At 31.7% G+C, this 18,259-nt stretch overlaps 1 protein-coding gene across 7 annotated transcripts in view; it reads right to left on the bottom strand.

Annotated features, from left to right (window-relative positions):
* Positions 1–18,259, bottom strand: part of LOC125064834 (RNA-binding protein Musashi homolog Rbp6) — a 463,574-nt gene that overhangs the window by 163,517 nt on the left and 281,798 nt on the right. The window contains exon 1 of one of the 7 annotated variants that reach the window (XM_047672093.1): positions 412–600. The exons of the other annotated variants lie outside the window; for them this stretch is intronic. Coding sequence (XP_047528049.1) covers positions 412–507 — 96 coding nt within the window. The 5' untranslated portion in view covers positions 508–600. Of the gene's footprint in view, positions 1–411; positions 601–18,259 lie in introns of those variants that run through there. 7 annotated transcript variants of the gene reach the window in all.

Below are 18,259 nucleotides of genomic sequence, written 5' to 3'. Positions count from 1 at the left end.
AGTTAATATCACCGTTACATGCAATCCTACAATTTCATTTCTAGCTATTAGTGTAGCAATTCTTATCTTATCGACATTTTCGTTCATTAATACAAAACATTACGGCCGTACTTCGACGAATTCTGACCCGTCGAGGAAAAGTAAACGGGCGAATTTCGCACTGAAATCTTTTGCACGGTCAGGTCGATTAATCTGTTTGTTGTTTTTATCGAGGGTCGAAAGCGGCGAACGGAGAGCGACACGACGGCGCCGCGCGGCCGACGGCGGCCACTCGTGGCCCCGCGAAGTGCATCCGAGGCGCGCACTCCACTCGACAAACTTTAGGTTCCCGAAATAAACTTTTCGCAACGCGCGCTATCGATCACGACGAAGAAGCAGATCACAAACGCGAAGACGCTCTGGCTTACTAACCCTGAGCGATGTGCGGGTCGGGTCCGGCTCGGAGATCGGCTGCGGGAGCACTCGCGCGGTTGCGATCGGGAGCACTGACTTGAGCACTTTGGACATGTAAAGTCGGAGCGGACACGTGATGAGAGCGCGCGGCGCGGCCGGCGTCGGCGCGAGAGGAGCGGCGCGGCCGAGTGAGCGCGAGCGGAGAGTCCCCACGCGCCCCACGCGCCCCACGCGCCAGCCAGCGCGCGCACGGCCCGCCCCGCATCGACCGCCACCCCCACCCCACCGCTACGCCACCGCCCCCCCGGCCCAGCGCCGCGACGCCCGACTGTTTTTCTCTCGGCACCGACCGGGGGACGCACCTGATTTTTTCCGTGATATTTTTTCCTCCCTCTCCTCGCGACGCGATCCGTTCGCTTTCATTACGGTTTCGAGTTTGATTTATCACCGCGGCGGCTCTGAAATATTCTTGGGATGGAACCGGCTGTCGAACTCTTACCTCCAATTAGCATTGATTTATCGAAATTATTGGTTTGATAATGACGAAACTATAATCTTGAAATAGTTCGTTATGTAGATGTTTTTGAAGTTTCTAATTATTTACGAAAAAAAGTAAAATTGGGGAGTAATTTACGAAAAGAAAAGTTTTATTAAGTTATTTTTTTATAAATACTCAACTTGATAGTTATTGAAGTATAAAATTATATGAAGAATAAAGTTTTATATTGGATTTATGCATTTTATTGCAATGAAATTTCTCGATGTATAAACTTAATTTTAACATTGTTTGCACTAAAAAATGTGTAATAAAATGGAAAAATAAAAAAAAAATACATATTTCCATATAAATTAGTCAAGATAAAAATTCATATGTCGAATCAGTCATTTTATACACGTAACGATCAGCATACGTTAGGCGTAGCACCTGCCTACGGCGTAGCTCGGTACCTTCGCTGCATATCGGGCTGGCATCTCCGCTGATTGGTATGCGCCGGCCACTCGGCCGCTTGCGTCTCCTCAACAACTAACATATTTGGCCACGATTCAATTTTAATGTTTTCATATTTGTGTCATAACTTTCGGTAAAGAGGAAAACAAAAAGTGGCGCGACGGGAGCAAGAAGTTATTTGTAAACGTTGACGTCTCGGTATTTTCATGCAAAGTATGAGGCACCCTTGTTCCATTTTCAAATTGTTTTGGTGGTATGCGGTTTCGTTTTAGTTTTGCGAAGAGCTATGTTGTCGAGATTGTGTTGTAAGTAGCTATTGCATATGTTGCAATAAAACTTTTAAGACAGTGACGAATGCAATATGGACTTGGCATAAAATTGTGAAACTTTAATAGTTTCTTAATAATTCATGCTTCTTTTCTTTATATAATGGACGACAAGTATATATTGTTTATATTTTCATAACCTTAAAAAATTTACAAGTCGTATATCTTTATGTAAATAAACATTAATTTTATTATATTTGAAATAAATTCAAATAACACAGATTACTATAAATCAAACATCATTATAACATTCGAAAATATGCAATTTTGCTTAGCGATAATAACATATTATATAACATACTTAGTTTTGTGTAAAAAAATTGTCTATAAATTTCTGTATGCCGACAGACTGAGATTTCAGTCCAGGCTATCTTTGCGAGGTCGTTAAATTCTAAGCGAGACAAGTGACACTAAATAGAAAACTCAGTTACAGAGAAAAGCGTCTACCTGCAGTTTTTCTTTATTTCATTTTTTACTACGATAAAACATTATAGTATTTATCAGAGCTGATATTGACAATGTTTTAGTAATAATAATAGTTTGACAACTGATTCCTTTTAAACAGAATTCGAGTTACAAAATAAACAGTTATTTTATACGCAATAAAAGGGGTGAACGGATTAAATAATAAAAAAAAAAACGTTGACAAATAAAAAGGAACAATTTTCAGACGAATATAAATTATCAATCAACAAATACAGCAGTATATTTATTTGGATTTGGTTTGCTTAATATCATTTTAAGCAAAAGTATTGTTACATTTAGCATTGAAATGAGCAATATTAATATCGATTATCCAAAAGATCATTTTTTATGAATATGCATATATAATTAAACAGTAATTTGAGCTATTACTGAGTAACGAGATGTTTGTACGTGACATTTTTTTTGTTGAGAAAAAACATAAATACGTGAATCAAACTCAAAACAACATAAACTGTCTTCAAGAAATTTTAATTTTAACATCGTACATAATTTTTTCGAATAATGATCACACTTTCTACCAGAGTCTAAATAAATTAACTTTTAATTTATAAAGTGACAAATGAAGTAAAATAATATAAGACAAGTATTACCTTAAAATCAACATTTATTGCTACTGGTAGATAATATCTATAAAACCACTTTAACCTGAACCCAAAGGAGGTATTAAAATAAATGCAAGTGGAGTCCAGTCGCGAGCTAGTAAATAAAGAAATAATAATAACATTTTTATTTGACACTGAGTGCCATAGTGGCAGTAACATACGTTGATAGCTCCAGCGTAATGTCAAAGCAAACGTCAAAGTCGTAACTTGGCGGCGTTCATTAAAAAAGCCCACAAAACGGTTTGTACAACATGCTTTCCGACAGCGGAGCGGTAGAAATTAAAAATAATCACCGGTACGCGGCACGAAAGCAGAGATATGAAAAATAAGGGTAAGCTTAGACATGAGACGAACTGGTTCCAAAAAATATTACGCTTGCATTTTAAACATTTACCATAATTTTTTTAGTACTATATAGATAGCTGAGTTATCAAATTTTAACTAAATTTCGAGTACACGGTATTATTTAATTTGAGGCTAATGATAAAAAAACTGTAACTGATTACGGTTTTCTTTATATTTGACATATTTTGGAAATCAGAATTAAAATTAATATTGATTAATAAAATTATTATATGTTGTATTCTTATTGAAAAAGTTAATTAAAATATCAGAAAAATTAATTGATTTATTTAGTAATTTTAATTGACGGTTATAATTAATAATTTAAAATGTGTATTGTCTTAAGGCTGTATTGAATGATGTGTACGCTTCTTCTAAAGGCGCATCTACCTGCGACCGGGTCAGAATATACGGGTCTGGGATTACGTAGGGCTGGAGTCTTACGTGATAGTACTAGAAAGCTGAAACGCCTTTTGTTTGTATAGCAGCCATGATTAATTATGCGCTGCGTGTAGTGACAACGACGATTTTCCTGATGTACACGAGAATGTCAAAACTCGCTATTTTTAGATATTATAAAAAATTATATTTAAGACGGAGTATTGAAATAATTTTAAATCAACGTATCTATGTAATTGAGCCTCACGTAATGCGATTAAACCAATGCAATATTAATATATGATCGTTAAAAATATTGATATATTTACTATACATTAAAGTGAAAATAATTTATTGTAACATTTAACAGCTTAAAGCTGTCCACTGTACGGTTGTTCCGACTCGTTAAGGACGTAAGCGGTCGCATAGCAATTCCTAATCGAATCACAATCCACTGACGTAACGACAGGCTTTGGCTGGCAACCCTTAGGGACAATGCATCGTACTGTCCTTTAGTCTATCTTTGAGGTATTCTACTCTGATGATTCGTACCGATATAGAGACTTAATTAATATAGCAAAGTTATATTTTAAAAAATTAATTGTTTTTTTTTCTTAACAATTTATAAAAGTTACATTTCATTGGAAAACTTGGTAAAAATATGAATTAATTTCAAAGGTCAAATTTTAATTGGAAATTGTTAAAAATGTTCACAGAACAGATTTAGATAACACGATTTTTTTATTAATAATTATAATTTTTATTTCTTACTGATAATTCGTTATTAGCATATATTATGTCATATTCAAGTGATTGCTACAATTATTGGTGTAATGTCATATACAAGCTGTAGCACTTAGATTAATTTTAATAAAAAAACATTGCAACATTAATTTAAATAATGTAGTTATAAATTAAATTTGAATGATACAAAATGAATAAATAATTCAAAACGGCGTTAAGAGAGATAAAATGTTGAAAGTTGAATCAAGCATATTTCCGCGACCCGCTAATCTGAATAACTTTAAAGCCTATATAATGCAAGTAATTAAACGAGGCTCTAACTTAAATCGGCGTGATTAGAGGACGATCGGTGAACCTGATAGTGAGGAACAGATAAAACTCTCATCAAATACAATCAGCGGTCGCCTGGACAGGGCTTAAGCTAGGCCTCACTCGCCATTTCCTCCGGGCAAATTTCATTACCACTTGCTCCTACTATAATCCTCTGGACCAGTGCCTTAATCTACCCACTCTTGGTCCGATTCCTCTCAAAAGAGCCACTTGGTTCATTTTTACGTATAATCCATTTTTAATTGCCCTCTGACATTATGAAATTTTCAAGCGAAATTAATTACAAAAACAAGTTTCGAAAACAGCTATGACAACTGATTTTAAAGTCTCAATATTTATTCGAGAATGATCTAAGATGAGTTTGGATGAGTCGTTTTGTTCATTGTAAGCAACATTTTATATTTATTGCTTTAGATAATGTTTCCTTTAGGTTATAGAACATTTATCTCCGTGAGTACCTCCAAACTCCATATTTTATATGACGATCATAAAATATGTTTTAGTCTAAGTATCCAAATCTAAATCTTCGTCTGTTATGAAACAACAAAACATTTGAAAAATGTTACATTACGAAAAGTGTTAATTAATTTCCTTCCTTTCTATTTGTCGTAAAATTTTGCAAAGCTAAGCCGATATAGTAAGGTAACACGTAACATTAAACACGACCATATTTTTTGCCTTTATTGATTTTTCATAAATTTAATATTTGGATGCTATCTCGTCGAATGCAAGACAAAGTGTAACAGATATTGGTACTAAGACATAATGAGGGAATTATAGCTAGCTGTAGGTTTACCGATCGTTAATACTTTGTATAGTTGGTTTAAAGTGCAAGAAAGCAAATATAAGTTAATTATGTAATTTATATATTGTTAATAAATAGTTGATGAATAATCCGATCACGTATTAATAATAAGACCTAGTTTGAAATATTTCCTTTTCCTAAAATACTATATAAATATTATGTTTTACTCAAACTAAATATTTACTGCTTGAATTATTGAATATTTTTTGTTGCAATTATATCATTGAATAAATTCAAACATTCTGACCTATTCGAGTGGAAATACGGTGATTAACATATTTATATATCGTTCGTGTTACACGTTTTTGTGTTACGAAAAATCAACCGATTTTCGTTACGCGATTGTACAAAATTTATTAAATTGCTCTAACAATTTGACAGCATAAATGGAAAAACAAATAACTTTTCTGAAAGCTCTTAGCGTTATGGATCGTCAGTTTATCGCAAACCGGTCGTCAGTTCTGTATTGACTGAAATAAAATACGTATCGAAAAAAAAAAAAAAAATACAAAATCCAGGTGTAAAATACTGCGAAATCACAGAATCTATAACACGTAAACGAACGTATAGGGTTAGACAAAAACGATGAACGTTCGAATCGAAGTACAAAATTCCATTTGGACCCGTCTAGAGGAAATGAAGCAATTAATTCGGCAGATGGCGCTGCCGTGCGAGTATTAATCATCAACTAATCGTCACTGCAGTCTTCGATTAATCTAGCCTCGATTCACACCGGTGACGTCGCATATCGATGCCATATGGAACTGTTATTTTTACCTTTGATGTTTTTTGTTACTATATTCGATAACAAACGAAGTTAAATATATTATATATACATAAATGAGCCTAAATAGTCCAATATAAACTTTATGTTGATCTTAAAAGACCTGCTTGTTTGAAAGCGAATAGAAAAACGAATGAGAAGAAGACGGCAATAAACATCATTTATGTCAGTAATTTGCTCTAGGAAAAAAGACGAGCAACTTTACTATTATTAAGTTACTTTACCCATAGACACTGATACTACAAATAGTAAAATTTATTCTATACACCTTGAATGCACTGCCAATCATGCATCACAGACTTCCTCACGCCGGATCATAGTATAAAAAGTATTGATGTTATCGGTGACATAAATGATCAAAGGTCTACAAGTAAACAATAAATTAATATACACCTCCACGGTAGAAAAAGATTGAGAAGAATCTGACGTCGAGTAAAGTCGGAATATTTACTGACACCTGTATGTAAGAGGAATAAACGTCGGGAGAGAAGGTCTTTATCCAGCTTTGGGATATTCAGGGGCGGTTATTTTAGTTTTTTTTTTGCCATATAGTTAAACTGTAACGAGGTCGTTTCTGTGCATGGAATATTTATGCCAAAAACACAATTTTTGAAAATATTGTCTGTCTGTTTTTGCATGCATCACGGACTGGTTTTCGTGATGAATTTTAATGAAACCCGGCATAGTAATAGCTTATGTATCGGATTTGAATTTAGGACACTTTTTACTCTAGAATTGAAAGAATAATCTTAAGACTACTTATATATCTATTAATAATATTTCAACATTAGATTAATATAATTTAATTCCAAATAATGATATTTATAAGTCGTAAAAAGAGTAACTTTATTAGAATCCTTAGAAACTTCAATGGAATAACTCTACGTTTTATAATCTTGTAAAATGACAATTATTTAAAATTACTTGAATTATTTTTTATTTATTTAATCACTCAGTGCTGTAGTATCGAAGCTGGATGATAGTGCTAACTATTGCGGGTTTATCTATTCACTTTTATTAGTTAAATTAATTTTCATTTATGTATATCAATTAACTGATTGTTAGTTTATTAAATAAAGATTCATCAGTAATAAACAAGTAAGTTTTTTTTTATTTCCAAATAAACAAAAAGATAAAACAATACATCGTATTAAAACTTATTGCTATAGTTACGCTGTCGTTGTTTGTCAGTCGTCTCGATTTACCAAATAAACCTAAACATTATTTGTAAAGAACAAACAGACAATGGAAGTACATGGACAGGGAAGAAATTTGAGGGCTTAAGAACGAGTTAAACTCCTTTGTAAGCCTCCAAACTTTTCACAAAAGAGGGCCCGCATGATTTGTGAATGCGTGTAATTTTTCAGACGTCATATTTTTTGTAACGTTTTTTCCGATCCACCGAATAAACTTTGCTATTGTATCGGCGCGACTTTTTGGCGTGTTTTACCTTTTTCTTAGTTCTCGGTTAAAAGAAGTTTGATAGTGTTTGACAGAAAAGCGGAGCTGGCTTTTGATTTTCTTTATGGACTTTAGTTTACTTTGGCAATTTTCAAAGTTAATATAACATCAATAAATCTACGTTTTATATTAAAGTTGATGGTTCATTCTCTTTACGGTAACCATTAAATTATGAAAAGATATGTTTATTTAAAAACGTTAATACACATTTTTTTAATCGAATTCGAACAAATATAATAAACTATACATTTTAAATAATAATAATATTATTTCATTTTACAATTAAATTAAAATGGGTTTTTATTTGTAGTTTAACAATTTTCTAGATTAAATAAACAATGTCAAATCATTTCATGTTTTGTAAATTAAATGAGTAATTATTCCAACATGTTATGCTAATAGCTGTGACTCAGCCCTCTTCTATAAATCTTATTATAAAAAAAATACAAGCATTAAAAAGTGAAAAGCATCCTACGATAGGCATGCTGTTGATTCGTAGCTTGCGGCGATCGGCCGTTGCCTGCTATCAACGCGTCTAGCCGAGATTGACAGCTCTTGTCGAACTAAATAGAATTTTACAGCCTCCGATCAAGTAATATAACACTTCCAACTTCTTCGCTTCTTATCTTTCAAGCGTTTGAATATTAAAGAACAAGACCTATTTACAGACATCAAAAAATTAAAACATTATTTCCCTTTAATATTTTTTATTTAATGAAACTTTTAGTACTAATATGCAAAATTTATTCTAAGACCATATTCATATTTAGAAAATGCGAATTAATAATGTATTTTTAATTTTATGTGATTATTTGCAATGGAATTAAATTTATTTTAATTTTAAAAATAATGATATAATCACTTTTATAAAATTAATTTTGACAATAATTGAAATTTGATCACCTTTGAGTAGGTCCAGTATGATACATTATAAGGTAAAAAGTATTGAGTTAAGTTAGGAACGACAAATCATCGCTCCTTAATATATTATATTTTATTTAAAAAAATCAAGTCGTTTTAATTCAACACACAAAAGATGCATAAACAACATTTAAGCTAGTTAAAAACACAAAAAGCTTAAATGTAAATCTTATTATAGTATTTATTTTTATATGTCTATTATTATAATTAAGTTTACTTTATTAATTTTTAAACTTTAAAAAATAAATGATATATTTATTTTATCTTTCGATATTAATAGTTAATATTTATTTATCTAATGTAATAATACCGACATATTGTCATAGCTCGTCACAGTTATACAGGGTTCCATTGAAAATCAGTGTTAGGCTTTAGAATTGGAATCCTAACCAACTTGGAATCTGAATTGTTCACCTATTTGGGACACGGTTTTAGTTATTGTTTTTTGTCTTTATTGTTATTGTTTTGTTTATATTGTGTTTATTTTGTTAGGTATATAATATGTTTATACGTTTTATAATTATAATAAAATAAAATAAAATATTCGAGTATCAATTTTTTTTTTCTTATTCTTATATATCGGTCCGTATTCGTAATAAGTTTTTTGTCGTTGGTATTACATTTTATATCCGTCATATTTATCTTCTATTCCCAAGGATTGCTTCTTTATAAATGTGTTTGCAAGAAAGATCGCATTTTAAACCTAACATGATAAATCCTATATTATTAACCAATTTTAAAGACTTCAGTCTTTAGAATGTATTTCGAAATAAGTGACTTATATTTTTTGTTCGTGACTATTTTCGTTTATCATTTGATAATTTGGTGTTAATTTTTATTTATATTTTATGAGAAAATTGTCAATTTTCCATCTTGAATCTACACTACTGAAACTGTCCTGAGTAGAGTTTGCGCCACTTTAATCCAAGCAATCCCCGTAGATTGTATTAAACAAAGGGGAATTAAGTAGCAGACAGCACAGCGAACCGAGCCGTGACCAACTCGAGTAACACTTTGTTCCACCTCATACAGAACACGCTTGTGTCACGTGTGATTTATTTTTAGTAACGTAATAAGAAATATGATCTTCTAAGAAATCTCTCGTTTAAAATGTACAGGTTTCGATCGGTTATATTTGAAATCATTACTTTCATATCATTACTTATATCTCAAAACTACCCTACTAATTAATGATGGAAATCTTTCCGTTTAAATTGTATTCAATACAAATCGGTTTACACTATGTGCGAGATACAAAACAAACTGATTAGGTAAATCAACACTACAGGCGTTTTCGATTACGATTTCAACCGAAACGGCAGCTGCTTAATTAACATAATCCGGTTTGGAAATAAGCAAAGTTAATTTTGTATAAACTTTAAACATTCCGTTTTAAAATTCAGACAGTTCAGCAGTCGCGGACGCAGGCCGATCATTTCGAATTCACTCGGTCATTTTTCAAAAACCGATTTCGCTTCCAACTACATTCATTTACACTTAATAATTGTGTTCGGTCGCGGCTGCTGACTCATTATCATATAAATGAGAGAGAAAAAGCAACGGTCGCCCATTAATCAAGAGAATGGAGCAACAACATTGGCTAATACACTTATCAACTTTAATTCAATAATCCGATGGCGCTCGCGCCGGCCTGCCGGACTTTCGTGACGTGAAAAATAACTGGGAATGGAACGCACGACCTCACACACTAATCCCAATTAATTGCAGCGCACCTACTACTTGAAAGTTACGAGCTTACTTTCAGTATGTTTTATTTTTTATACAAGCTACTTGTGTTTCCAGCAAATCGCAATGAAATTACTACTCTGTATATTTTAAAAATATCGTACAAACGTATGACTATGTTATACTCGAATTAATGAAATATCATATCTAATGTTAATTAATATAAGCTTAACATAAATTAAGGACTATTAGATAATTTACACGGATTGATAGCAAAGTAGATATTTTGTGCATGTCGTAAAATAAAGTACAAATAAAGTCGTTCCTTAAAGTATTTCGACTGTCAAAAACGAATCAAAGACAATCAAAGTCTATAAAAACTTGTCATCATTGGTTATATTGTATGTTTTTCCTCTAATCTCTATTGATAGTGATTATTTGACAATTTGAGAAATGTAAAAGATTTCTTATTCACTTTTTATGTTCTGTGTGTATCAAATATTTTAATTCCGTAAGTATAATACCCATTTTAGAGTTATAATTTGTTTACCTAACGCCTTAACTGAAATATCTAGATAATAAATGCGCTAACAAAAACTATGCTAAATTATGCAAGCGCATAAATAAAGATGTGACTACGGCGTAGCGATGTAGCATCTAGCGTAGCTCTACGAAGGTACATCCGTAGCGTCAGTTGTTGTACCTTGTACTATAATTCGGTGCTTCTAAACTCTTTAAAACTATTATCATAATTCTACATTCACATTTTGTCATGGCGGGACTCGCTTGTGTTTCGTTAGGTATTTAATACTATACAGAATTTAGTAATTAATTTATTTATTAAAATAGACAAATAAAAACTATTAAAAGAGTTATTAGTATAATTCACGTTTGCATACTATTATTACGTTATATATTTTTGTTCAAATTTACCATTGTCGGTGATTAATGAAATGTAACTTTAATAATGTCAATTTAATTAAAAATAAGTATAATCAGTGTCACTAATTAATATTTCATTTATCTGTAAAATTAGATTCAGCGTTATAATATCAAAATCAAGTTCGTTCTAATTTCCAAAGCGGCGAACGTTAAGGTTTCGCGATCCAATTTCATGCCTTCGTGAACCCATGCACCAATGGTCTACCCACCAGAGAAATTTCACTAATACAAAGTTATGATTAATTGAGGCAATAATATGAGTTCTATACTACATTGTTCGCTGAAATCTTGTGAGACAAAGACTGACGCTGAACTTAGAACACGCACTTATTCCTTTAGAAAGTTTATGTAATATATTATTAAATTTTCGTAATATTAATTATACAATGCCATTATTGTGCCATTATTATGTTGACCGTTTATATACATTTTAATGAACTATAAAATCGATAAATATCATAATAAGTATAAATTATTTTCATGTTTTAAATAATAAATAGAATGCAAATGCAATAGCAATGACCATTTACGATCAAGTTGTACTTTTTCAGTCTCACTTACAAATTTCATAAAGTAATAATATACTACAAGAAGACATAAAAATGTTCTAATATGTATATACAAATTATATTAAGAATGAAATTTAAACACGCAATAAATGACAAAGTGGCAGATATTCATTTAATATTGCCTTTTAGAGTTCTGTTTATCTTGTACAAGATCTCTAAACTAAGATAATATGATAGAGCTAATGTATTTACAATACAAAACCCACACTAGAATAATATAGCGATATTAATATAATGTTATTTAAAAAATATTTAAAACGTATTCACGATTGATACTTTCAAAGTATTTTACATTTGAAAATTAAAACACATTAAACGAATCTGCAACACTATCAATATGATCTTTCCTAAAGAGGAAATTATATTCTCTCGAACATAAATTTACTGTTCTGATCTATTTTACAAGTTTGAGGGTAAATATTTTATTGCAACCCCCTGCCACTTCACCTCATTAAATAACTCGTTAACAAGAAATCTAAATGGACGGTATCCGTAGCAATGACAAAAGTATTTTACCTACATTTCAAATTTATTTTCGCTTTTAACCGCTATAAATTTTACCCTGGCCTTTGCATTATTTAGACCTTTATAAAATATAATAGCGTAGGGTCACAGTTGTACTAATAATATATGCGTTACTCCTTCACAAACAAGTATAATATTTTAGTATTTGACGAGCTTAACATTCATAAGCTTTATTATCCGTATTCGACTAGTGATTAAAACTATATAACTGTAATTACACTGGCAGTATTAAAATAGTATTTGAATGAAATTTACACGTAATAACTGTGTGGGCTTTAATCAAATACAAACATAGCTAATGTTAGATTTGATATGCATAGAAAATGTATGTTAAATACGTTTAGCTCGTAATGAATATTGTAAAGTCGCTTCGTCAACAATATGAAGACGATCAATAATGTAAATTGTGAAAATGTGAAATCTACAATAAATTAAACATTAAAAATATCTGTTATTCATCAATAAAAAATCTTAATACAAATATATGAGAAATTTATTCATTAAAAAATATTACTATATTAATAAAGCGTTATTCAATTTTTAAATGTAGAAGATTTATAAGAATTAAAGTAGACATTCATTTTTTTTTTCATCATTAGCAGCCTTTAAATTTCTTACTGCTGGGCTATAGGCCTCCTCTCCCTTTGAGGAGAAGGTTTGGAGCATATTCCACCACGCTGCTCCAATACGGGTTGGTGAAATACACATGTGGCAGAATTTCGTTGAAATTAGACACATGCACTCATCAAATGTTTTCCTTCGCCGCCGAGCACGAGATGAATTATAAACACAAATTAAGCACATGAAAATTCAGTGGTGCCTGCCTGAGTTTGAACCCGAAATCATCGGTTAAGATGCACGCGTAACCAATGGGCCATCTCAGCTCTAAATAAAAGTTTACTGTATATATAATAAATTTACATCTTAATAAAAACACTACACGTGTAGTACCAATAGAAAATTATTTATTTTACTACCTCACAACTACTTTATAATTAAAGCCTCGATTTCATTACTTAGCGCTGCAGCCACGTGTTGCTCGAGCAGACGCGAAGCTTCATAAAAGTCTGAGTGTAGATTTTTTCTCGAAACAATGCCTACATACGACTCTCCCGAGAGCTGGATATTCCTTACAACAGTTCTGACTTTCATAGCGAAGACAAAGGGACTTCCTACGTCCCAACAAAAACTCATCCACGCCAGATGATATGTCTATGGCGAGAAATTGCAAAAAAAGTAACTTATATGTATGTAGATAGGTACGCGTCGAATTTAAAACGGGGCGTTTTTTCCTACTTCGTGAAGAAAACTGTAGCGGATGCGAGAGAATAGACAAAAGAAGGGACTCTCAGTACGTTGTTAGATATCTGGCGTGAGTAAAAGCGAATGTAGATGAGCCTTCCCACCCCTGCTTAACTACTCGTACAAACAAAAGTCCTTATATAAATCTTATCCCGGCGAGAACTCGGGCGGCGCCGGCTCACCTCTAGAGGTGACTACGCACTCCCCGCATTGAAAACTTCATCACAACAAACTACTCTTCCAAAAGTAACAACAACCTATCATAACCTTCGTGTCTTTAATTATAAAAAAATAAACTTGGCTTCATTTAAATTGCTCGAAGTCTACATATCCATAAAAACTCAAAATAATTTACATATATGAACATACATATGATGTATATATATATATATACATTTCTTTAAGACATTGTTAAAATAAACTTTAAATAAACTTTATATAATACTAAAATACATAATTCAATGTTCAAATCTCACAAACACTGTCCAGTTTACACTGTAAATTCACAGTGTAACTTTTATAGAGGTAAACTGCTTTTTACTTATCCTTCTTCATTTAATTAGCGATTTTCAACGATGTCTGCGGCAGTAACTCCGCAAGGATTAATTCAATAAACTTCATTCTGGCGTTCTATGTGTAATGCACTAAGAACATTTAAAAATGAATCTAGATATAACATTGATATAACTTTTTAATTTCGAATTATTACAATGGCATTTCTTGTAATTTATTTATTTTATGGCCACTTATAATGTTAATAATTTTATTTTTAATTCTTGATTTATATTTATACGACTTAACGAGGTAGGAGAAATTATAAATGAATCATTCGCAAAGATATATCTCCTTGCCAATTTCACTCATGGCGCCCATTCTGTACACGTGTGTGTGCAAACCCAGGTGTACTTTGTGTTTGTTCGTGTAATCGTAGCTTTGTCACAATTTTTTTATCATTATAAATGCGTATTTGACTATTTTAAAATAAATAACTTATAAATATTTAATACTGTTAAAGTATTTAGTTTCGATGAAATGGCATCTAACGTGAGCTCAGAGACTCGACGCTATATGTCACTCATGTGCCAAATCATTTGATACCTCATTTATTAATACTGGCGTAGTTTAAGGGTGCAAACAAAATTTTTGCACTTAATATTAAAATTATAATAATAATATAATAATATTTATTTATTTCAAGTATTATCGACTCATTTTGTTAGTCATCATAAATTATGACAAATAAAAAAAATGTTTTTTAACTATTTTAAGTTACACGGTAATGTTTTTCTTGGTACATTAAATAATTTATTTACACCGTTTTCTGAAGTAAATTTGTTTTCAAAAACGGCAGCGTTGATTAGTTGAGTAAGGGACTCCGGAGATTGTGCCTTTCATTCCAGGGTTGTGCATCAAATTATTCTACAAGTTTATGTCTACTAAACGTTTTCAATGAAAATGAGACTATAAGGTTTCCGGGCGACGCAGAATGATTCTATTACGAATATGAAATGTTATTACCTCGGACGGATTATAAGCAGGAGCAGGTTCTCACAAATGAAATTGCTTCCCTCCTTTGGAATCCATTTTAAGGATGAATGATATAATTCTTACGAATAAAGACTTTGTCAAGCGGGGGATGCGTTTATTAGAATGAAAGCGCTATTTTATAACAAAGAACCTATCCGACTTCAGATCAGTAAAATCTATCTAAAAAACGCTTAGAGTAATTTAAATATATTCGAGAAATTTACGTAGAGAGTAAAATATTTTTCACGTTGTTTGAATACAGTGGAAAGAATTCAAGATTTTTCGTATTCAACACATTTTGACGGAATGGGTAAGTCAGCAAAATTTGTTAATAGAAAGAGCGCTCAGCAAGCAAGGCGAAGGTATTTGGTTAAACAAAGTTCTATTTACATAATGTAATTGTAATGAGAATCTAACCGCCATAATATGTGGCGCCTAAATATTTAAATTTCAACGTGCAGCATTTAAGTGAGAATGTACTTTAATTATGAATGAAATGAAAATCTGAGGCATTCTTGATTAAAATTGAAACAGATTAGTTGAGATCAAAAAAATTTACATCATAAAATTTGTTCCATTATTATTACATTAATTATTAATAAATAATCTCATATACTTTTAACCCATCAAATCCACCAGTAGCAACGTCACTTACCTGCAACAAAAAATATTACATTTTAATTAAGTACAGTTTCGAAGTGATGTGTTAAAGGGCAAATTTAATATCTTTAGTACTATCCTATTTTATATCCTTACAGGTTAAATTTATAGCATTGCAAAATATAAGAATCAAAATATAATGCTGTCTAGCTTAGTTGTAATTTTTCTTTAGAATTATAATTTATTTGAATAATCTTTGCTTGTAGCATATTAAGACGCAGATCTAAACAATTGTAGACTGCGCTCAATATACGAGTACGCCCTTAAGGCCAGTGCAACGGCCCGGAAGGACCCGTAAAACGACTCACGACTGCTTCTGACAAGCCAGGGAACTAATCGTAACTAATACGAATTAGTTTGCATCTCTTTGTTGAATGTTACGCGCTGTCAGAATTGTATTTCTTGTGCGAATAAGTTTTAAGGGTATTATGTATTTTTTTTTAATTTTATTTCATTAAATATTACCTATTTATAATATTATAATATTAATCTTATAAAACAAGACGAAACGTATGTTTTCAAGACATATATATATTAAAATATTTAATCCTAAGTAAATTCTAAATTTTAATTCTAAGTAGATGTGTTTTTAGCACCTCATTGATACTGTGTATATACCATAAAGCTCTAGTAGCTTTGATTCCTCATCGGAAAAGAATTTCAATGAATTGAAATCGATTAATTAAACAAGATAATATTTCGAATATGTAAATTTAATCAAACAAAAACACATTCTGAATTATTACGTGGACATAACTGCATGTAAGTTGAAACTCGCGTAATACTTAAACTAGTCACTAATTACTGCGTCAACTTTATGTTTATTAAATTTTAAAACATTAAACGCTGTGTTTAATTTTACGTTGATATTTTAGTTTAACGATTTAATCATAATTTTGAGGACTTTTTTTAATAAAAAAAAAATATATTCGGAACTATTAAATTTGACACTTTCAAATCTTTATCTTTAGAAAGGATAAAATTTTCTTGTAGCCTACGTTTCCAGTGGCCACAATGTAATTCTTGACAAATTAGATTTTTGCTAGGTATCGCTGGCTTAGACGAAATTACAGCTGACTTTGACTCGAGTGCAGGCTTTTAAACGTGAATTAGAGGCCGCGTCGCTCAAGCGTTAATGGCGTATTATGACGGAGTGGGTGTCGCTACTAAAAATCATGGTAGCCATTTTAAAGTTTCAAAAGAGGTGAAGTTTTTTAAGCACGTACAATTGAACGAGAAAAAAATAAAGGTAATTGAACACGTTATATTATTAACCGCTACGAAATCGTATATATCGTTAATTGCGCCCGCATTTGTCTAAATATTTAACATATTTGAGCCATACGATTTAAGGGTTGCTCACCAAATAAGCCTTTTTAATTTTTCACATAGTAACATACCAACTTTCATGTCATGGTTGTGGGGTCCAGGCGGTTGCGAAATAATCGGGAACCGCCCGCCATCTGCCGGAACTTTTACAATGTTTATGAGCTCCATAGGGAAGCGTATATAAATTCCAACCAATGAATTTAAACACAATCGTTGAACAGTAATAACCTAGTTAATAATAAATAAAATAATTTTGGTAAAAATATTTTTCACATAAAATTATAATGGGCCACAAAATCGCTACGTAATAAAGAGAATAAAAAATATTTCCACTGCCTCTATATCAAAGGATTCATTTAAAAATGTAAGTTTAGAATTTCGTATACAAGCGCTCTTAATGCAATAGTTTCTTCACTTAGTATTTCACTACGTGAAAAGACGAAACGAAATTATTTCAAATTCAGCATTAATCCACGAATCCCAAAGCAACGTTTCCATACCTTGTAGGATTTCCAAAAGAAAGCTGCTTGGAAAAAGTTCCGTCTGAAGTCTTCGTGTAATCTTACTTATAAAAATAAACTTTTGCATTAACTGATTTTGAATCAGGGGCGCAAAAGTTCTGAAGGTAGGCTAACCCATGCCTTCGAGTCTCCTTAAAAGTTACTGAGTCAATCAGGCAGAAAATAGAAACAAATAAATATACACTTTGGTAGTTTTGACTTGATAAGCGTAAGTAGACTCAGGGCCTGAAATTTATGGAAGAGTTCGGCAGATAATGTAGAAGTTGTCAGATAAGAGAGGCTTTACTGGGCTTCGCGCTCTGCAACGAATATAAGCGAGCTTATATGAGTGTTACACTTTAATGTTATCATAACTTCCATACACATGTGACGGTTTGTATTATTTTGGATTTCGTTTCATTTTATTAGTATTACAAGAGGGAAATTCACAAATGTAATTATTTTAGAAAAGGTTTTTGTACATACATATTTATTTATGTTTACATTGATTCTACGGAATAATTACAATAGCATCTAAGGATTTTAGTGTTCTCCGAGTAATGTACTCGATGAAAAGAAATTTAGTAGTCCAAAAATACAGTGCGAATATGTAATTAATTTAAAGTAAGTCCCTTTTATTTTTTTATTTTTAACGTATACCATATTTCATAGAGTGCATTTCTTTTAAAAGTATTGCA

The sequence above is a fragment of the Vanessa atalanta genome, chromosome 6 (assembly GCF_905147765.1).
Source record: "Vanessa atalanta chromosome 6, ilVanAtal1.2, whole genome shotgun sequence".
NCBI classification, from domain to species: domain Eukaryota; kingdom Metazoa; phylum Arthropoda; class Insecta; order Lepidoptera; family Nymphalidae; genus Vanessa; species Vanessa atalanta.
Note: the sequence above shows the minus strand (reverse complement) of the source record. Positions and strands in the feature narration are given on the sequence as shown.